This window comes from Anthonomus grandis, chromosome 4 (genome assembly GCF_022605725.1).
Source record: "Anthonomus grandis grandis chromosome 4, icAntGran1.3, whole genome shotgun sequence".
Taxonomy (NCBI): Eukaryota; Metazoa; Arthropoda; class Insecta; order Coleoptera; family Curculionidae; genus Anthonomus; species Anthonomus grandis.
In genome coordinates, this window is record NC_065549.1 from 15,342,181 (window position 1) to 15,364,980 (window position 22,800).

Consider the following 22,800-nt stretch of genomic DNA (forward strand, 5'->3'; position numbering starts at 1 on the left):
AAGAATTTACATTCTGTATAGCTCTATGAACTAAGTAGGCATTACAATATATTTTAATAACTCCTCAAATGTCAGCTTCCAAATTTAAACACTAAACATGTCCGATTTGTTCAGACGATTGTTAAAACAGTTTACAGAAGGAGCAGTTATGACATCTACTGGTAACGAATTCGAAACATCGAACAATCTATTAGGCAAAAACATTTGACCTGTTTTTGTGTGACCGCGAAGTCTAACATCCCGATTTCTTTGAAATAGTTGGTTTAGATCACATCCCGAATAATTATAAAGGATTCTGAATGTAAAAATTAAATCACCACGAAGCTTTCATTTATCAAAAGTTAGCAAGTTTGCATTTAAAAGTCTCTCGCGGTAGGTAGGTCTCATAAATTGCAATAAAGTAAAGAATTGACAAGATTAAAAGAAAAAGTTTCTAAACTCTCTTTTATGCAGGTTTTGATTACAACTTTAATAGTTTTTTTAAGTCATTTAAATTCATGTTTTTTGTGTTTACAGACATCAATTTTTTTAAATTTAAAATAGCTAGTCTTCTTTTCCTTAAAAAAAGGCAAAATCAGTGAGTATGCTAATCACTGATCTATAATCCTATTCTCAAGTTCCTCAAAAGTTTTTTAATTATATTATAAGAATAGAATTTCCTTTCACCAATCTATAGAAGACCCAAACTATTAAGTCATGCTCATAATTTTTCAGCTTTAAATGAGTTTCAAAATCAAGTTGTGATTGCCGTTGATTGACAAAGGTTGCCGTTAACAAAATTTCTGGGTCTATCAATACTTTTTTTCGAGATTTTTATTGTATAGAGCACAACACTTTTTTTACAAGCTTTATAGCAATTAGGTAAAGAATACATCACCAGTATTGATGATCTTTTAAAGAAGCACATGTTATACAGATGATACCAATGGTTTGATAGAGGATGCTTATTTGCAGACTGTTAGAACAGCAGCTGAGACTGACAGTTTAATAATCCTGTTTACAGCATCTTTAAATTGTTAAAATTAACTTTTGATGATGATTTCACTGCAAATTTAAATATTCAGCGTCAGTGCCGAAATATCCATGCATTAAATAAAATGCAATAGAAATTTATATATAGGCAAAGCGTTAAGTTAAAAAGAGAACGCCAATTCACTGGGGTTGTACTGACGCTAGTAGGGCAGGCTTAGGAGAAAAGCTTTCGTTTTTTTTACTTATGTTCAAGGTTTATCGTTTTTATGGGTACCAATCGGTAAAAAAATAAAACATGTTTTTGTGCTGATTATTAGTGAATAGACAACAAGATCTGATGATGCCTGGCACCGGCGAAATACGTGTAATCCTTTGATTTTGTATTCAATATATTTGAGAGCTATGACTTGGAGTTTGATATATTACAAATTACGTCGACTAAATTGGAGGCGAATTTACCTTTATGCCTGGCAATGCAAGACTACACAACACAAGAATCGTGCAAGATTATATTGCGAAAGTCGGTTTTCGGATTATGGAGTGGCCAGCATACAGTCCTAACCTAAATCCTAACATTTATGGGATGAGCTAAAACAAAGAAGTCGAGCTAGACTTCATACCCTAAACTCGATCCCAGAGCTTATTGTTGCGGTAAAAGAAGAGTGGCTTAACATCCCACAAGAAACAATAGCAAACTTCATTAGATCTATGCCTAATCGTATGAGAGATGTTATTAGGGCAAAAGGAGGTCATACCCATTATTGAAAAATTAAATGTTTAAGTTTTAAATTGTCAATAACCCTATTTATGTAATAATTATGTTAATAATAAATCAAGCTTAATTTGCTTAATACAATAATTTCACTATGTTAAACATAGGAAGTCGAAATAAGTTTTCATCAATTTATAACCGCATTAAAGCAAATTAATTATCTTTTTGATCACATGAATAATTTTGTTTAAAAAATGTAGTTAAAGTTAACAGTTTACAATGAACCGATTTTTATGCACACAAGTGTAGATACGAATTGCACGGTACAATTTTCCTAAACTGCGGAAAAACATATTAGAATAAACAAAAAGTTAAACTAGCTAAACTTCATTTTTATGAAATTATGATTTTTAAGCAGATTAATTGTCTAACAAAAACGAACATTTAGTTTAATTAAACGAATTAAACGAACAATAGTTAGGGAGCAAAAAATTAAATTGAAACGTTTATAAGTAAAAAGAAAACGATGGTTTTCTCCTAATTCTGCTCTACTAACGTCAGTACAACCCCAGTGAATTAGCGTTCCCTTTTTTACTTAACGCCGAATATTTAAATTTGCAGTGAAATCATCATTTATTGGTGATAATTTTTTATAGTTGATTTTAATAATTAGCCAACAATTTAATAAATTCCGCACATAAGCCTTAATTCCGATAAGGACTTTTACAAGCGGAAATTCATATTTAATGTATTATTGTAAAAGACCTACTTGTTAAAGCAAAAAAAAATATTATTAAAAAATCATCATTCTTCTTGATTTTTTTCCAGTACATACGTCAGTAGTACTTACGTCTTTGGCATTATCAATAAGCTTTCCATTAGCAACAAATTCATTATTCAATGATTTTGCCTTATGCAGTTGATCTTCAACAGTCTTGGGATCACCTCCGATTGGCTCGTTCAATAACTTATTGGCTCTAGGTTCGGCGTCACGAAGCCAGGACCTGGCTTTATCCAAAGCATCAGAATAGTCCCTTTGACGTCCACCAACGCCTGATAATCTATCAGAAAGATTATTGGCTCTGTGTAGCAAATCTCTGTACTGTTGGGTAACTAGAGAAACTTCGCTACGCACTGGAGAATCTTGAGAAGAAATCGGCTCAATGTGTGGTAGTCTGGATGGTAAGGAGGTACGGAAGTCGTTCAGGATTATCAAGTATTCCTGTAAATATAAACATGTATTTGGTTAAATTGAGGGGAATTTTAATAAACAACTTAGGTCTTACCTTTCCTTCATCAACAAACTTCTGTGCGGACATGGTGATAAATCTTAAATCAGCCTGATGGGCGATAACATCGCTAACAAACTCCCTTGTGCTATCCGTGCTGGCATCGAGCCTTTGTAAATCACTCAGGGCTCTCTCCTTATCTTCAAGGGTTCTTCTGGCCTTGCCCAACCACGTAGAGAATATGTTCAGTTCTCCTTTAAGCTTACCAAGTTCGTCTCTGGCAGCCAGTTGACGTCTCAGTAACTTCTCAGTTTTATCAATAGCTTTGTCAAAGCGAGTTTTCAAGTTTCGGCCGCTCTTTTCCAAAGCAGACACCTCGCTTTTCGATAAAATATCTCCCGCGGTGAGCACCAACTGCCTAACTTGATCGCCACAATGTGAAACTTGGCCGGCATGTTGTTCTAAATCGTCTCTGATTTGCTTCATGATGTTGATTTGGTTACGAAGATCTTCTTCAACTTCATGGATAACGTCTTGGGAAGCGATACGGTCCTCCACTTCTCCGATCCAATGAAGGAGTTTTGAGAGAGTCTCGTCGCAAAGTTTGTATTTTTCTTCAACAGCTTGCTGTAAAAGCATGGTTGGTTTGTTAGATTAGAACCAATAGGTCCAAGGACCTTAAATGTGAATTAAAACGATACATTATAAGCTTTACCTCTACATCAGAGGTTACAAACATGTTGCATACTAAAATACACTAGGCAGCAATATTTATGGATATGTATTATATAAAAGTTTTAATATTCCATAATATTTGTGCATAGTATAATAGCTTAAGTACTAATGCCCTAGACCTATCACATGCATTCTGAAAGCAAGCACACATAAATATATGATATTTCATGTTAGTGAAAACAATAAAATAAATAAAACTATGGGTTTTGTTACCTATATGAATGACCGAACAAAATAAAAACCTGCGAAAAAAACTTGTTTACATTATTAAAAAATATAAATATAATCATTAAAAATAGTTAAGTTAAAATATTAATCTAACTACTTGATCGATTTTTACTAGTGTAACTTTGTTACGAGCTTCTACAAGCCCTACAAAGGGATTATTATTATTATTCGTAGTTTCTACTATTATATTTTAATATAAATTAACAATATTACTCAGGTTACTAGCCAATGATGATGGAGCGTCAGAATGGTGATCATTCCAACTTTAACTTCTTCAATGAAGAAATTAAAATCAGAATAAAATGAAGCGCATAGACGAAAATTAGGCAAGCCAGTCACATGTATGAGTGGGTGCAATGGGTGGGATATGGCGTCAAAATGCCGTAATTTTTTTTTGAACAGGCAGGACAGCAACATAAAAATGATAAGCTCTTGGAACGCTGCTAGCTGCAAATAAATTAGTCTATGTCAGTGTGGAATATTTTTTAAGTTTTTTTTTAGTTTTGATTATGCTGGGCCTTAACTTTTGTATGAGTATTTTTTTAAAATTTTGTAATATTATTTGTTAAAAGTGTGGTCCTTAATTGGGGAATTATTTGTATGCAGATCAAATTGTAGAACAGAATCATTTTTTGAATTAAAATGTTCGAATCTTAACTATATCAAAGTTATGCCACACTACTTTTAGCAGGCAAAAATTAGGAAATTCAGATATCAAATTATGTATTTCTTTAAATAAAATGCAATTATACATCAAACTGTTTGGATTATTGGAGATATTCTGGTGTTCCGTTGAGAAAAATGTAATTAACGTATTGGCAGGTGCCAAGAGGCAAGAGTTTCGGTGATGTCAAGGATTCAAACTTATGAAAATGTATATTTAATAGAATACCCCACAAATACAGTAAAAAAATAATTTTTTTTAATTAAATTGTATTGCGACATTAATGATATAGCTTAACTAATGACATAACTTATGGAAACAGTGAGAATTTAAGAGAATTTTATTAGAAGTTCCTAGTTTTTTTTTTAAAAATGTTAATTTTTTAAATCAAGTGCATTAAAGAATCTTTTTTTTTCAATATTTTTGGGTTCGTATATTTGTTCCCGATTTTTTTATTACTTCTGTATGCATTTTATTACAACTGCACAGAGATTATTTATATCAGATTTTTCAAAAGTTCATAATTATTTGATGGCTATTGTTTAAGCCACTTTTATCATGTTTTTCCCAGCAAAATGCCTTAATCCGATTTTTTTGAGAGAATTTCCCAGATAATAATAAACACAGCCTATAATTTTTAAACTCCAATTTCTGTTTATTTAGAATCCGTCTTATTTAAATGATTCACGCTTATTTTAATATATTTTCTTCAATGAAGTTTGTTATAGAAAAAACTACAAAAAAATCGTCTAAATTAAAAAATATATATTTTCTAGGCTTATATGACTTATAAGGTTATAAGTTGTACAATATCAAAAATTTCAAATTATTGTTTTTATTTATGATTTTCCTTGACAAAAAGAGAAGAATTTTCTGAAATGCACTTTCTATGCTGTCATTGGAAAGCATTTTTCAAGAGCTTAAGGATGATGTATCACTTGACCTCTCTTTCTATGTGAGAATTTAGAGGTATCTTCCTGTCCAAGGAGTTGCAGATAAGGGTGAGATAATATGCTCGTTTTTGTTCCCCCTTCAGATTATACAGAAACTGTATTCAGCGTGTTTTTATTCAGTTTTCGTGCCTTATATATCATTTCAAGGTTAAATTGTTACCTTAACATAGTATATATAATATTTATTAATACAAAAATTTGACTGCTATGCACAGAAGATTTGCAATAAAATTCTATGACCCCATAAGGGAAAAATTACGCAGTAGAACGCAGCCGACAACCCAGCGGTTTAAGTCGTAAAGTTCGCGCTTTCGAGTGTTTTTGGCCAGTTATCACCGTTTTTCCAGTGTTTTATACGATTTTTTTATTTTCCGATAACTTTTATATGGTTGTTAAGTGTTCCGTGTTAGTGGCAAAATTAGGGGCGCCTAGCACTGCCAAAGTAGAAACTAGAACCCCCAAAAAACATTGATAAACTTATAGGCACCTAATAATATTTCAATGTTAGCAAAATTCGAAAAAAAAAAGAACAGTAAATAGGTATTAGTTACCGTATTATTATCAGAATTTTGTATACGTTTTACAAATAATATTGAACTAGAAGAAGGCTTTTTGGGATTTATCGATTGTTCCCAACAACGTAACATAATCAACCTTGTGTAATTTAATTATAGAATTTTTGGATGAAGTGGGTCATAAAGATATACCAATATTGGTTGCCCAATTAATTGCAAAATCTTTTGACGCTACAAGTGTTATGTCGGGAAGTATTAAAGTTGTACAAGCAGAGATTAAAGAAAAATATTCTGAAGCGGCTTATATTCGTCATATGGTCCATATACCTAAATCTCACTGTAGTTGATACTTGGAGCGACATTCAGGGAGCCAAACAGTTTTTTAATGTTTTAAAATCTTTTTTTGTTCACTTTTCGGACCCATCGAACCATAAGGTATTCAAAGATATACAAAAAGAATTGGGAATAAGTACACTTGAGTTAAGTAGGATTTCAGACACTAGATGAAGATGTAGAAGCAATAACTGTCAAGCAGTTAAAAAAATATACTCCTTCATTCAAACAGATAGTTGTGGCCTCTACAACTATCTTGGTCTTTTACCAACTATGAATTTATTTCTACTAACCGAAATTTTAGCAATTGTCAATATTTTAAGCAAACAATTGCAGAGCGAAGCAAGTACGTTAAAAGCATCCATAAGAATAATAAATGAAACTATAAAAACTCTGGAAAGTAAAAGAAACGAACAATCACTTAATGAATTATGTAAAAATATTTCACAAATGGCACACGAAAATGATATTATCCTAGAACCTGAAAAATCATCCAAGAGTAAAAAGTCTGTTTTGACTAAATTGAATCAATAGGCGGTAATGTGTAAGTTTTAATGAAATAAAACAATTCTCGATAATCCATGGATATTATCCCATGCTTGATAATATTGTCAATCATATGTAAATACGATTTTCTGAAATCAGTCAAAAACTTTTTTCAAATGGATCCAGTAGGGAGTGAAACTTTTATAGAACGGTACAGAAAATTATGTAATATTGACAAATATTCCCTAATCGCGGAGATGCAGGTAATTAAAAACTGCATGGACGGTACTGTCAGTGAAACTGATCAGTTTTCAAACCTAAAATCTATTTTCACGAAAGGCACATTTCCCAACACATGCAGACGGCTTCAAGTAGCTCTGATATTTCCCATTTAATCGAGTACCTACTTGCGAATGATCTCTTTAGACAATGTAAAGAATTACAACCTGGTAACGCAGTTGAATGACCCAAGATAAGTTTAGTATACTTTTACTTAATATGTTAATACAGTGATATTGCCAAAACTATTAAATATGAATTCATAAAAGAGTGTTCAACTTAATATACCTTTTTTTTAAGATAAAGGATATTCCCGTTCAACTGGTCAACAATGCTAGAATATGGACAGGAACCATAGAGAACTAGTATGAGATAGGACACTGATGGTCCGAAGTGCGTCGTTTCCAAAATACAGTGTGGAAATTTTTCAAAAAAATCGAACTTTTCCTTCAGCATCAAACATGCTTTTAGCAATTTTAATAAAATTTTTAGGTTTCAAATGATAAACGGTGAGGCCACTTTTTGAGGAATTGCAGGCGATATTGCAGGGAGGGACAAAAAAAAATGTGCTTGTTTTGGTCAAGTTTGCAAGTGCCAGTGCACACCATTTTATTTTTACTGTATGTCAAGAAAATCTGTTAACATCCTGTATTTTAGAAAGACGCATTTCCGATAATCGGTGTCCTATCTCAAACTACTTCTCCATGTATATGTTCTGTCATATGGCAGTTTTTCTACTCCTACAAAACGGAGAAAAAATGTAATAAAGGCTAAGGAAAAAAATATTAAGATTAGAAGAGAAAAACATATACAATTGCAAACGACAGTGAGGAGACTAAGGCATCGCATAACACATGTTTTCACTTTGTTGGATTACTTGAAAGAGAAGGCCTACATTTCGGAGAATGCTGAACGTGCCATTAGAGTAAGAATAATTTGGAGAATCCATACTATTAAGACAAATATTTGTTTCTAATACATTTTTGTTTGAGATCTGTATTTTATATTTGTGTGAAGAGACATATTTATGACTACAAAAAAATGCTTATGATAAGTTTTCTTAGTAAAAAAAAACTTAAAAAAATTAATTAATTTTTTTAGGCTTTTGTATCTGATCCGGCTGCCGAAACTGGGGTGTTTTGCCACTACCCATATTGGCTCTAAGAAGAAAATCACTGTCTTCCTGTTAACATTCGTAAATCCTCTTCTGACCATATTTATAAACACATATTTAAAGAGCTCATGTTAGAGAAGGCATCCTATTAATGTACGTTTATGTTTTTGTATTTATTATGTACTTTTTAGTGTTTAACCTATTACTTTTGTCATGTTTTTTATATATTTATTCACCGTTACGTTCTTGACTGTTCTACTAATAAATTTGCGTGTACTTTGCAAATGTTGTTCATTCTTTTTATAGCATATTTAACATACATGTATTCTTCATTTTAATTTTTCAGTGAAATTTTTTTTATAATAATAAAATATATTTTCAGTTCTTACATGGATTATTTTATTTATATTGTTCTGTTAAATATATTTAGCCAATGTTAAATGTCTATATCGCTATAGTATTTATTATCTCTTTAGAATTTAATTTTTTTTCAATTCTGATGACAATCAAATTGATGGTCAAATATATCTTAATTTGAAATACATATTTAATAAATATTGATTTCCTAATTATCCAAGCTTGAACACAATTAAAAATAGCAATATCTAATTAGATTTACTATAAGCCATAAACGCAATTATTTTAAATTTTTTGCTCAAAAAATTAATATATTACGAAAAATTAAGTAAAAAAGTCACTTAAGTCTCTGTCTATAAACGAAATATAAAGGTCAACAAATTTGAACCATGTGTACGATGTTGCCATTACAGGCCAAAATCAGATTTCCTAAATTTCAATGACTGATCGACTTAAAATTCTATTTATGAATGAATAGTTTAGTCTTTACTTGGTTATAATTCTATGCTCTGTAGAAACCTAAACGACTAACTATCGTTGTAATGGGCAGCGTGTAGCTATTTTTTTGAAAAAACTTAAAGACTATTAGATTAAAATTTCCAAACCCAAAATTAATGGTTTGACCCCTTTCTGGTTTGCAAAAGTATTTGCAAATCAGATTATTTTTTGCTTTTGGGTATGAACATCCTAAAAAAAAATCTTAAATATACTAGATAAAAAGAAATAATAGAGAATGAAGAATATCAATTTAGTGATATTCCATACAAGTGATATGAGTCATTGAGAGATTCGAAAGTCTAAATGAAGACATTTCTACCAAGTTTTCAAAAATTTAAATAGTAACTTATTCTGACTATCTGAAAAGTTCATTCTTGAATTTGAAGAATATACTAATGAAAATGACAGAATTATACTTTTTTTGAATATAAACATAGTAATAAAGAAGAAAAAAAATTATTAAAATACATAAGAAACAATTAAGTCAAGAAATAATGACCAAGCAACATTTTATTGCTGAAGTGCTACAAAATAGGTATCTGAAAGACACAAAAATAACCAAAATTGGACATTTAATTCGGCTATAAACACTGGCCAGATCTAATATAAATACCTTCTATTTAATGCACAATTGCGCACAATAAGTTGAAGCATCTAAAAAATAGTTTTTCTTCTCATAAAATATTAGAAAGAATAAAATGCCCTTTACCACCTTAATATATTTAATTTCTTTTGGTAAATTTCTAAAAGATTGAATACAGAGTGTGATATTAAAAAAGCATACATTAATTTTCAGAAATATTTTTTTTTTAATCCAAAGCCTTGGCTGATACTTTATATTAAAAGTTCCTGTTTAATTTCTTTCTGAAATTTTATAATTTATACATAAAACGATTAGGTACGAATAAACTAAATAACCCAGGATTTTTTGTATATATGTACCAAAATATCACTTTCCTAGACTTTAAGGCTAATCTAAATTTGTTATTGGATCGCAATCAAGTCCAACTCATCCAAGTTAAGGCCCCATAATCTTTAAATTAAAAAGAATATAAAAGACAAATGATCAAACATAGAGTTGCATGATATTGTTGATTAACGTCAAAACAAATTAGTACATGCAAATAAAACACTCCATTCCAAGTAATATAAAAAAAACGACTTACCCTTTGTTCAGCGGGCAAAATCAACCCCTTTTCAAGGGCTTTCGCGAAATCGTAATCCTTTTTCTCAGTTACGTCGCGAACTCGACCCACTTGCGCGTCTACTATACCACTTTCAACTCCTTGTAGCAAAGGCATTATTACACCCTTTTCAAGATCTTTTACTACGGTGGAACTGGGGTCTATTAAATTTTGTGCGACTGCCTCTGTAAGGGTCAGTTTCTTTCTATCGATTATGTTAGTGGTAACAAACGGATCGTTGAAACATCCCGTAGTTGGATTATAGATACCATAAGTAACGCTTTCTATCAATGTGAAACCACTTTGAGTGGTAACCAAGAGACCACTATCGAGAGCTGCCGATAGAGTATATAGTTTAGAGGTGGAGCTGTCTAATACGTTGCCCTTTTCGGCGTCAATCAGGCCCTTTCTGAAGCCTTCGGGAAGCTTAATAAGTTTCTTTTTACTCACGTCTTTTATTAAAGCACTATCAGGATCAATAAACCCAAGGGTGATCGACTCTTTAAAAGTTATTTCATCTTCACTATCAGGCACCTTGAACTTACCAGTATTGATATCCAAATACCCCATATCAATTGCTTGCTTAAACGACAAAGGTTCTTTCAAGAAAATGATTACCGATTGATCATAAGTTACTATCAGAGATTTGATTTTACCCGATTGCACGTCAAATATAATGGTTTTAGTAACCTCAAGTTGACCGTCTTTGAGGGCATCAGCCACCGATTTAAAATTGCCCGTTTGTAAGTCCCTAACAACCGAAACTTCTGGATTAAGTAATTCGAATTTAACAGCTTCATCTAGAGAACATTCGCGTAGCTGCCTAGTGGGTGAAGCAGCTGATTGAGCTGCAGAAGCCTGCACGAAGTCCACTTCAAAAGGTTTCCTCAAAGTCACTAGAATTCCTTTTTTAAACGCTTCGTCAAAGTTATAAGTTTTTTTCGACTTCGAGTCTAGAACTCTTCCTTTATCTACGTCAATGCGTCCCTCTTCTATTGCGAGTGGCAAGGGCTTCGTCGTATTACTTACAAGATCTTTGAAAGCAGTGCTATGGGAATCAATAAAATTATTTGCCAAAGCTTGCCGGAGATCATAAAACTCGTTATTCATAGGATCAGCAATTTTGCCACTCTCTGGCCTATAAAGACAATTATGTAACGCTTCCTCTAATGTTATAGGTGTTCTTCCAGTCACTACTAACCCCTTGTTCTTTGCTTCCAACAAATTTATAGTTTTTCCATGAGGGTATACATAAATACTTAGCTGCTCATCTATGATTTTAGTTTCAATTGCTACTGTCAGCTGCACATATTTATTTAGTTTACTGTTCTTCACTATGGAATTAACTGGATTAATTAACTCGTTTTCAATAGCTTCTTTTAAGTTATACTTTCTTCCAGTGGATGGATGTACAAACAAACCTTCTTCAGGAATATAAAATCCCATTTCCAAAGCCTCAGATAAACCAAAGTTAGCAGTTTCAATGTCAACCATTAATCCCTGATTTAAAGCCTCTGACAGTTTCAAAACCTTATCAGTGTTGGGATCTTTAAATGTCCCATTTCTTTTATCAATAATACCCAATCTACATGTCTCACTTAAGTTGTACAGCATTCCCTGATGTCTATCAAAGTAACAAGGAAGCAGAGGATTAATATTAAAGTTCCTTATAGCTTCATGCAGTGTCACTTTTCTGTCAGTCGAAGGATCAAGAATTTTACCAGTATTTTCATCATACAATCCTTGATGAATGGCTCTCTGCAATGTCAATGCAGCCTTATTATCTACTAATATCCCCAAATCAAAAGCCTTTTGCAAAGACACTTCATAACCTTCCCCTTTAGAGAAATCTTTAACTTGTCCAGTGTTACCATCAATATAGTTGTTGTGTATCGCATCAATCAGTGGTATCTTCCTCCAAATTCCCACTCTAGTATCTTTAACGCTAACAGATTCTGCGTCAATCAAACAAATTTCAATTGCCTCGATTAGTGTCAAGTATTGCCCAGTCTGCGGATCCAAGAACAGCTGAGATTCTTCGTCATAAAGTCCTTTGACTATAGCCTCACTTAAAGGTACCGGAGGTCGGATTTCTACCAACAAGCCACGCTCAAATGCCTCATTGAAATCAACTGGCTCATTGTAACTCATAATAATACCCTCGTTCGTGTCAATTATGCCATCGGAAACTGCTTGTTCAAAAGTAACAACCTCTTCATCAATTGTAACAAGAGTTCCAGAAGCATCTACGTAACCTCTGTTGATAGCACTCGAGGCTTTCAGCCGTTCTTTGTTTTTCGGATTAATGAATTTACCAGTGGCTGGATCGTAAAAGCCTTTGAAAACTGCTTCCGGTAGAGTTATTTGAGTTTTATAAGGTACTATCAATCCTCGTTCTTGCGCCTCAACTAGATTCATCTCTACGTTCGTTGTTGGATCATAGGCTTGCCCCTTTATAGGGTCAATCAACTTAGCTTTAATAGCCTCATTTAGAGTGATAATGTCTCCGGACTTAGGATCCTTCACTGTTAGTACATTGGGATTCACAATACCTCCTTCAATAGCTTGACTGATTGTAACATTTGAGTCATTAAATATAATTTGGCCAGTTGTGGAATCATATACATTTTGGGCCAAAGTTTCTTGCAATGACCAGGGTAAAACTGTACTTAGGATATAGCCTTTCAAATAAGCCTGATCTAAAGTTAAAGGAGGGTTAGTTAGAAGCCCCTTTTCGGAATCTATGAGTTTCTGTTCAATGGCTTCATGTATTTCAACGATTCTGCTGCGTCTATCATCCTTGATTCTTGTTGTCACTGGATCTACCAGTTTATACTCAATAGCTTTCGCCAAGGTAATTTCATCCCCAGTAATAGGGTTCAGTATCAGGCCAGTTTGGGGAGAATAGTAATTAGCTAAGATGACTTGAAGCAAGTTAAACACTAACGATTTAGTTCTAATCATTTGTTGATCCAGAGCTTGATCAAGAGGCACCAGCTGACCCGACTTTGTGTTCTTAATCTGCCCAGATTCTATAATATTTTTTGAAATAGCATCCTCCAGTGTTATATAAGTATTTTCCTGAACATCTTTGATCTCACTAATCTTGTCATCCACAATATGTCTTTCAATACTTTCTTTTACTGTTAAATATTGTTTCGTTAAGGGATCTTTGATCTTAAGGGTTTCTGTATCATACATGTCTTTATGTAGAACAGCTTGTAAAGATATTGGCCTTGGAATAGCAAGAACCAGCCCAGTAAGAAAAGCTTCAGTGAAAGAAATGTTTTTCTGTGTGGCAGTATTCAAAACAAGACCTCTTTGTGGATCTACAATCTGTTTATCAATAGCTTCATAATAAGGTACTAGTTGCATATTTTTGGAGTCTCTAATAGTGACTGACTTGGGGTCAACTAGATTGGAATTTAAAGCTTTAATAAGAGGCACATTTTCTTTGTCAGTCTTAACCTCTACTTTAACGGGATCAAAGTTATCAGTATTGGCAATTTCTTGAAGAGTTAGAGGCTTAAATTTCTCTTTAGGTTTATCATCCGCATGAATTATCCAGCGAAGCTTCACAGCTTCAAAGAACGGTACTTTTTTGCCTGTTTTTCGGTCTACCATGTAACCCGTTTGCCTGTCAAGCAATGGTTTTTCCAAGGCTTCATGGAGCGATATGTACGTAGGAGGCTTACTGGTCAGATCTTTGACCAAAATGGTATCAGGATCAATGACTCCTAAATCATACACCAACTCCTCAAAAGTAATATGAGCTCCAGTTTGAGGATCCATGAACATCCGCTTTCGCATATCGTAATATCCGAGCTCACAAAGTTTTTGTGCTGTTAAGTGTCGTGAAATTGTTATGATGGCTGTTTTGTGAACATCTATCAGAATTACTCTGTGGTTTGTGATTACTTGCACCTCATCCAGTGGACTTACTTTACCTTGATCTAAACCATCCTGAATGGTGTAGGGCAGCTCTTTGCTTGCGTATATTATGCGACATATTTTAGGTTCTATCAGTTTTTGAGATATAGCATCCCCTATCGGTAATATTTGTACAATATCTGGGCTAGAAATAGATTCTTCTTTGGTGATAATGTGGACAGTGGAAGTTTTATGTTGAGGTAGTTGTACTTTTGCTTCGTGCTTAATAAGTTCGGTGGAACTATCAACTTCTACGGTACTAATTTTATTTTCAGCCTTCTTTTTCTCGGCGTATTCTTTTACGGCATTTACAGCCGCAACGCCAGCAACAACAGGAGCCACAACTGGTAGAGCTAAGCCTCCAAGAACAGCAATAAGACCTTTCTTTGTTGCCTCCTTAAAATCGATGCTCTTGCCACTCTTTTCATCTTTAATTTTGCCAGTTTTACTATCAATCAATCCTCTTTCTACCGCTTGCTCTATTGTTACTGGTTTTTGTGATGTAACGTCATAAATAATGGAATTGGGATCAATAATTTCCTTGTTTAAGGCCTCTTGGAATGTGATTTCTTGTTTATCGCCGGCTACGTCAATGAATCTCTGCGTTTTTTCATCGTAAATGGTTTCAAACGCTTCAGAAATATTTAGCTCACTAGTTTTCGTTGTTGTCACAGACGCCTCTCTGCATTCCTCACTTATTTGAGGCGTCGCGGATATTTTACCATCTTGGATAGCTTGCTGGATAGTAATAGATTCTCCAGATTGAGGATCTGTAAATGTTCCTTTATTCATATCTACGAGGCCTTTATTTAGTGCGTCGGAGAATGACATATGAATATCTTTGAAAACTGTTTTGTTCTTGGTTTCCTTGACATCCTTTATAATGCCTTGTGCCTTAGCTTCCTCAATTGGGATTATCTGGCCAGTTTCAATGTTTTGCACTTCATCTTTGTTTAACATGGCATAACCTGATAAAATCTCAATAGTCTTAGTGGTGACAGTATGAATAGTATTAACCGTCTCTGTTACAGTAGTTACTGGAGCGCTAGGACTTTCTGAAATAATACTTGTGGGTTCTTTCACTATTAAAAGACCTTTTTCTATTGCTTCTGTTATTGGAACCACTTCGCCAGATTGGGGTTCCTTAAAAGTACCAGCATTAACGTCGATAAGTTTAGAATCTAAAGCTTTCTCTATTTTAACGGCGTGAGAAGCAACTGGGAATGGTAAAGTCATTATTAAGTTGTCCTTAATCGCATCTGATAGAGGAATCGGTTCTTTGGTAACTGGATGAACTAGTTCTTTTTTTTCTATGTCAACTAAGCCACGCTTTATTGCTACAGGTAAAGTCATTCCAGCAGGTGGTAAATCTAGTGGCCCTTTAATCTTGACGTCATCAAAGACCTGGGCCTCTACCGCTTCTTGAAGATTTTTGCTACCATCTTTAGTGACCACTACAGACGTTTCATCGTCAACCACCCCAGACTCAAGAGCTTCACCTAAAGTTAATTTATCGCCAGTTTTTTCTCTTAAAGTACTTAAGGGATCAACAATATCACAGACTATAGCTTCACTAATACTAAGGTGTGCTCCAGTTTCTGGATGAATAACTTTCTGCGTCTCTGTGTCAATAAGTCCTTGTTTGATAACTTCTGGAATGGAAAGACTTCGATTAATAGGCACTAGAATCTCGTTGGAACTATCGGGATCTAGGATACCACGTGATACGGCTTCATTAATAGTTAATTGATCACCACGTTGGGGGTCTATAATAACACCCATATCGCCATCTAATCCTTTAGATTCCAAAGCTTCTTGAAGTGTCAATGTTTCGCCCGTAGGGCCAATAAAAGTGTTTTTATCAGTAAGCAAAATAGCTGCATCAGACTCTACTAGGCCCTTCTTTTCGGCATCTTCAGGCCTGACTATTCTCCTTCGAAGCTTCTGAAGTACTACTTTTTTTGCTTCTCTCTCAGGACTCAACGACTGGGCTCTGCCTATTTTTACTTTATATGTTGGTTCAATTGTTATACGAGCTCTAGTCTTTTCTGCCTCTGAGGGGCCATCATCATTATCCAGACTAATGGTTGTGGTATCAAGAACCTTGATTTTTGTAGAATCTTTATTTTGCTTCTCAATCTCTTCCAGTTGTTGAGGCGTTATTAGTCCTTGCTCTAATGCTTCTTGTGATGTGTATGTCTTGCCGGTGTTTGGGTCTGTTATTTTTACTACGCTGTGTGTCAGGGTTAGAGTGGTTTGGCTACCTGTGCCAGGAATGTCTTTATTGTCTAGCTCAGCCTGCATCTTTTCGTAGGTCGCCAAGTCTATTAGACCTTCCTTCAACGCTTGTTCCACAGGCAGTTTTTCGCCAGTTTTAGGATGTACTATATGTAAGGTTTTAATCGTTTTTACTAGAGAGGTGGCAGCTGCTATAGGAGCTCCTACAACGCAAACTATTCCAAACTTTGCGGCATCTTTAAGAGACATTTTTTGGCCAACTTTATCTGTGTACTGTCCTTTTTCTGGGTCAATGATGTTTCTTCTTATAGCCTCCTTGATATCCATTGTTTTGCCCGTGAAGGGATCTGTAACTTTGACAGTCTCTGCAGGCAGTTTATTTTTTTGGACCGCTTGTATTAGATCTAATGCTTCGTTCTTTTCGGGATAAACAACTACGTTGGTGGATGGGTCATAAATGACTCCTGGCAAAACCTGCACAGGTTCTGTTGTGCCAGTTTCTGATATATGAACCTCAGTGTATACAGGGGGATTCTTGTCAAGGACTGTGGATACTTCCACTTTGGGGGGTTCTCCTTCTGATTTGGTTATTTGAAGTAGTCTCTGTGCTGCTTGGTCTTTCTGGGTAACGTTTTCGAATAAAATATACCCCTGCTCAATTGCTTCTTTTAACGTGAGCTTTTTGCCATCGATTTTGTAGTGTCCAGTGGAGTCCACGATTTTTTTGCCCAGTGCTTTGTTGATACTTAATCGTCTCTGGCTTATTGGATCAATTACTATTGCTGAGTGGGAGCTAATCAGTTTTAATTGAACGCATTCTTCAAAGCTAGCCAATCTGTCAGTGCCAGGAATTATAAATAATCCCGTGACAGGGTCGAATAGTTTTTGGTTAATGGCGTCCTGCAATGACCACCCGTCACTTGGTAACTCATAGACCTGCTTTTCAGAAGATCGTTTTTCTGAGAGAATGAAGTCACCTGTCTTAGTTTGGACTTGCTCCCTATAAATTGGCGTTTCCTTTTTGCTTACGATAGTTATCACAGTTGAACAAGGAGCTTTTTGAGGACTAATGACCATTTCTGAGCTCTCGACATCTGGAGCAAGCTTGCCCTCGCTAATAGCTTGCACTATAGGAATGGTTTCTTTAGTAGTAGGGTCTGTAAATGTTTGCAACTCATTGTTTATAAGTCCAAGGCGCAGTGCGTCAGTGTAAGTAATAGTCTCTTGCTTAATGTCTTTACTAGTGACTGTGACATAGCGCTGCACTAGAGTACGGGTTACTTTTGTGGAAACATTTAGATTTAGAAGACTATTTAACGTAGATGCTCCTTCAGGGGTAATAAGATGCTGCGCGATGGCTTCGTTCAGGTACACCACTTTGCTAGTCTTTATATCTAGAAGATTACCGGTTTTTGGATCTATGTATCCGTTGAATACTGCTTCTAAAACAGTTAACTCACGTTCGTTTTCGAAGATACCTATATTCCGAGTGAGCATTTCATATACCTCAGGTTTTACTTCGCCAGTTTGAACCCCTTCGGCGAAAGTAATAAGTTTGCCGCTCTTTTTATTAACTAATAAGCTGCCGTTTTGTTTTTTACTGATAAAACCTTTAGCGCAAGCCGCATTGAAACTTATATGATCGCTCTTATCTGGTGGCTGGAAGCCATCCACATCAAAGATGGATTTTCTAACTACGGATATTATATAGCCACGACTAACTGCATCTTGTATAGCGAGCGTTTCACCTGTTACGAGATTTCGGAATTTGCTATCAGGGAGGATGATGCCCTCTTTAAGGGCTTCGTTTAAGGTTATAAGATCACTGGTACGAAAGTCTAGAATGGATTTTATTTGATCTACATCTAAGACGCCACGGTTAGCTGCTTCAAGAAGAGTTAGTCTGGAGAGATGTAAGGGAGAAAGGATTTTACCTTCATCATCAATAAGATTATCGTCAACGACTTCTTTTAGGGTTTTTGGTTTTACGATAAGCTGCCGCCGTTTAGCTTCAAGTAAAGATAATTTTTCGTGACCCGAAACGAATTTTCCGAGTTTTGGATTCAAAATGCCCCGCTCGAGCGCTTGTATAACTGTAACTTTAGAATCAATTTTAGGATCGACAATTTCACGAAGATCATTCTCGAGAATGTTACATTTAGCTGCCGCATCGATTTGATACTTATTTCCCGAATTCCTATCAATGATCCAACCAGTAACGTCATCGATCAAACCTTGGGTTATGATGTCTGTTAAAGATAAAGCACCCGTTTGTAATTTAACTTCCGTGTGCTGCAGAAGGTACCCTCTTTTATACGCCTCCTGTATATCAATGGTTTCGCCAGTTTCTAGCCTGTATGTGCCTGAATTAACGTCTACTCTACCATCATCAATGGCTTGGTTTATCGTCATTGAATGAGTTACCTTTTGACGCTTCTCACTTCCATCAGTGAAACCGTGTTCAGCGTCAAAGATGTCTTTCTGAATTGCTTCTAGTAGAGTCAGTTCTCTGCCATCTTCGTTGATGCCACATGGACTTTGTAATTTGTCAGCTACTTTAGGATCTATTATTCCACGTCTTTTCGCTTCCTCGATGGTCACCTGAGTACCATCAGGCGAGGCAATTATTCTACCACTTCTAACATCCAAAATTCTTTCCAATATGGCATCTTTGATGGTCATATGTTCTCCAGTGTAAGGATTTATTATACCGGCCATATCACTAATAGGCTCAGTGCCGATACCTTCATTTACTTTATGCACCCGCTTAAGAGATTTAATTTCTGTAAATTGCATTGAGGTACCCCAGGTTTGTGGCACCTCCTGAATAATTTGTGTACGAGTGGTGTGCTTATCTGGAGGACGGCCGTTTGTGATTCGGTCTGTCTCGTCCGAATTATGTTTTGAATGTTTTTGGTCAGATATTTTTATTGTCGTACCATTTTCCGTTCTTGTTGATTGAATATACCTATATAAAAAAAAGATGATGTTCATAGCTGATTTAGCTTTACGATCTCGTAACTGTAATGTAGATACTTACTGTTTGCTGTAATGTGTCGTCGTGGTATAGGTTGAGGTGTGTTCGCTTGCACTACTCATATGGAATTCGGTCCTGAACGTTCTGAAAGGTTGCGGTTGCATTTGTTCGACCAATCTCTGGAATAGAAAAGCGTTCATTACATAATGATATAGTGGTAAATAAATCTTATGTTACTGAAATATTTGTTATTATTGTAATAATAATCGTTTTAAAAAGGTTCGATGATGGAAATATCACTTTTTGGTTAATAGAAATAGCTTTTGACCATGGTTGTCTACAAGCTGGTCAGTTAATTGAATCAGTTCCGTCAAATGGGGAAACATTAACCCTTTGCGGACAACTTTGGCCCACATTAAGAAAAACGATTATTTTAAAAATAGCGCCAAAAAAATAAATAACTACTCTATTGTGTAAACTCCAGTTGATAGAGGGCGTTTTTCTACTATCATTAACAGCCGCGCGACGGCGACCGCGTGTTTTTCAGTCGAAAGGTGATCTTGAAGCCGACAGGTCGATTTTTATTCAATAACTTACGCATTAAAACTTTGATCGGTACCAATTGTTAGGAAAGTTCTAGTATCTCGGTAAGTATATTGGCGTTATAGTTAACTATAAAATAGAGCGTAACATATTTTTTAGTTATATTATTAACTCTCCTTTTGTTGTCCTGGATAATATGATTTAGGGTAACTTTGGCCCATATTTAGGTGTAACATTGACCCGTGGGCCAATGTTACCTCAACAACTAGCAACAAATATTTTACATTCATATTTTTTTTCAGGAAGGTTAGAAATGCCTCGACACCCAAAAAAACGCCTTGAGTCACGATCCTATGCAAATTATACGTCTGAAAAACTGGAAGAATGCTTACAAGAAATAAGATCAGGTCGAATGTCTCAACGAATTGCTGCCGCAACTTATGGGATTCCTAGATCTACAATCAAAAATAAATTAAAGGGCAAACACTCCAAAACTATTGGCCGATCTCGAGTCTTTTCAGATGCGGAAGAAGCTGCTTTTGAACAACATCTTATCAAGTTTCGGAAGCAGATTTCGGTTTTCCTGTAGTTACAATGGACTTTCGGATGACTGTTAAAGCTTACTTAGACAAAAAAGGATCTCGTAATTTATCGTTCAAAGATAATCTGCCTGGATATGAGTGGACAAAATCTTACTTGCTGCGTCATAAAAACTTAGCCCAACGAATTAGTTCCAATATAAAGAGAGTTCGAGCAAAAGTTTCTGAAGCGGCATTGAATGACTATATGGAAAATTTGGCAGTTGCTTTAGAAAACATTCCACCCTCTCAAATATGGAATTACGATGAGACCAATTTTAGTGACGACCCAGGAAACAAAAAAGTCATTTGTAAAAGAGGGGCTAAGTATGTTGAAAAAATATGCAATTTTAGCAAAAGTGCCACTTCTGTTATGTTTTGTGGCAATGCAGAAGGAAAATGCCTTGCTCCTTATGTTGTATACAAGGTCGAGCATCTCAGGACTACTTGGACAGAAAATGGCCCCCCAAGAAGTCGCTACAACCGCTACAAGAGTGGGTGGTTTGACAGACCTACATTTGAAGATTGGTTTGAATATCATTTTATTCCAGAAGTGACAAAACGAATATGGACCTGTTCTTTTATTAGCAACCTCTCGTCGCATATTAGCGAAAGGGTTATTTAACTATGTGAGCAGAATAATATAAGATTCGTATGTTTGCCGCCAAACACAACTCACCTCACCCAACGATTGTAGTGGCATTTCCATTGCTGAACATGAAAAATCGTGTTTTCGTGTCACCAGCATCGTACTTTTATTAAGGACATTTCTACTATCTAACTTTCTTTGATAGATTAATTATTTTTTAAGTCATCAACTGATTAAAGTTCTCTTTCTTTTCTTCTTAAGACTCGTTATGGATAGAATCCATTTGGAATACTGAGAGATGTTTAATTTCTTTCAAAATCTACACATAATCCCTCAAATGACAGAACAGAAAATTATTAATACTGGAGCTGATCTCGTTTATCTTTCAACGCTTGATCCTAATTTTAGTTTCCCAATAATATAATTTATTTTGAACGTTCTTCAAATACATCTCTAATTCTTTACATAAAAAGCTTTAGTTTATCTTGGCTACATAGCTTGTCTTCAAGACTACTAAGACTAGCTATCTCCGTATCGTCCGCACATATTATATTTTGTGGACTTTTCAAGTTTAATTTATAATTAGTAATTTATAAATAGATAAGAGTTAGTCAAATAAATTAGAGAGTGTAGGTTATTGAATCAATGATTTCTGATCATAAAGTTCTTTACTGCTACTTACTCCCTAAGTAAGTAGCAGATGTACATTTTGAACAATGACATTTCTCTTTTTCTTATCCTTCCTTCATCAATCTTTTTCTTTAACATTTATCACAAAAAAAATTATTATCTTTGCCTTGTTTTTAGTAAATCCGATATATCAGCTATAATTTTCACTGCATCTATTGCACATGTTACTTCTTGCTTCAAGAGTTTTGCAGTTTTTTTCTTGTAAGTATGACAAAACTGATTAGTTCCCCCTCTTATTGCTATTTATGCTTATTTATTTTTATGTTATTTGTTTGATTATTATTTTTCACGTTATTCTTTGGCATCTTCTTACTAAACTTTTTGGAATATTTATATATTACATACCAGCAAATCATAACTTTTTTAAACAGTAATATATGATCGATTGATTAAGCACATTGTTTATTGATATATGTTCTGGAGAATGTGCTGCCGATCTGGTATATTGGAATCCTTTGGATATTTCCTAGATTATTTGAAATGCCAAGTCTACGTTTACTGTGCCATCCTTTACTGAATCGAAACCTAACATTTCTGTCGTTATGAGTGATACTATATGGCTCGTTTGTTGTCCGATGACATGACTTTTTTTATTAAATAAAATAAAAGATCTATTGTCTATGATTGCATCTTTTTCTTCTAAAAGTTATGATAATCTAATCGTGATTGCAATCTTTCAACAACTGGTTTAACTAGATGCTTAATTAAAAAACTAATAAGTGTTCACATTCTGGGTCAAAAACACTTAATGATCACTTTCTTAGCAATAGTAGACATTCTGACTCTTTGATGTTAATTATCCCGAAATTATTCAGCAAATACTTCCCGGTTTTGGCACTTATCCAAACTGGGCATATTTTTATTTGGATTCGGGTCAAAGTCTGGCGGATCTTTCGGCGATCGATATAATTGTTTTGGCACGATACATTTTTTCCACTCCACGAGACACGAAAGCTTTTCTCATTCAGTATTTATGAATATGTCGAAATTTTCGAA

At 34.7% G+C, this 22,800-nt stretch overlaps 1 protein-coding gene across 37 annotated transcripts in view; it reads right to left on the reverse strand.

Moving 5' to 3' along the window:
• Nucleotides 1-22,800, reverse strand: part of LOC126734862 (dystonin) — a 426,801-nt gene that overhangs the window by 63,799 nt on the left and 340,202 nt on the right. For 27 of the 37 annotated variants that reach the window (XR_007660193.1, XM_050438655.1, XM_050438650.1 and 24 more), the window contains 4 exons: nt 19,468-19,583; nt 10,242-19,395; nt 2,971-3,540; nt 2,535-2,906 (listed from right to left, as the gene is read on the reverse strand). Coding sequence is in view for 36 of the 37 variants with exons in the window: in XM_050438655.1 (XP_050294612.1) it covers nt 2,535-2,906; nt 2,971-3,540; nt 10,242-19,395; nt 19,468-19,583 (10,212 nt within the window). In the remaining variant the exon portion in view is untranslated. The remainder of the gene's footprint in view (nt 1-2,534; nt 2,907-2,970; nt 3,541-10,241; nt 19,396-19,467; nt 19,584-22,800) is intronic. The other 10 variants (XM_050438676.1, XM_050438673.1, XM_050438666.1 and 7 more) reach the window with 2 other exon arrangements.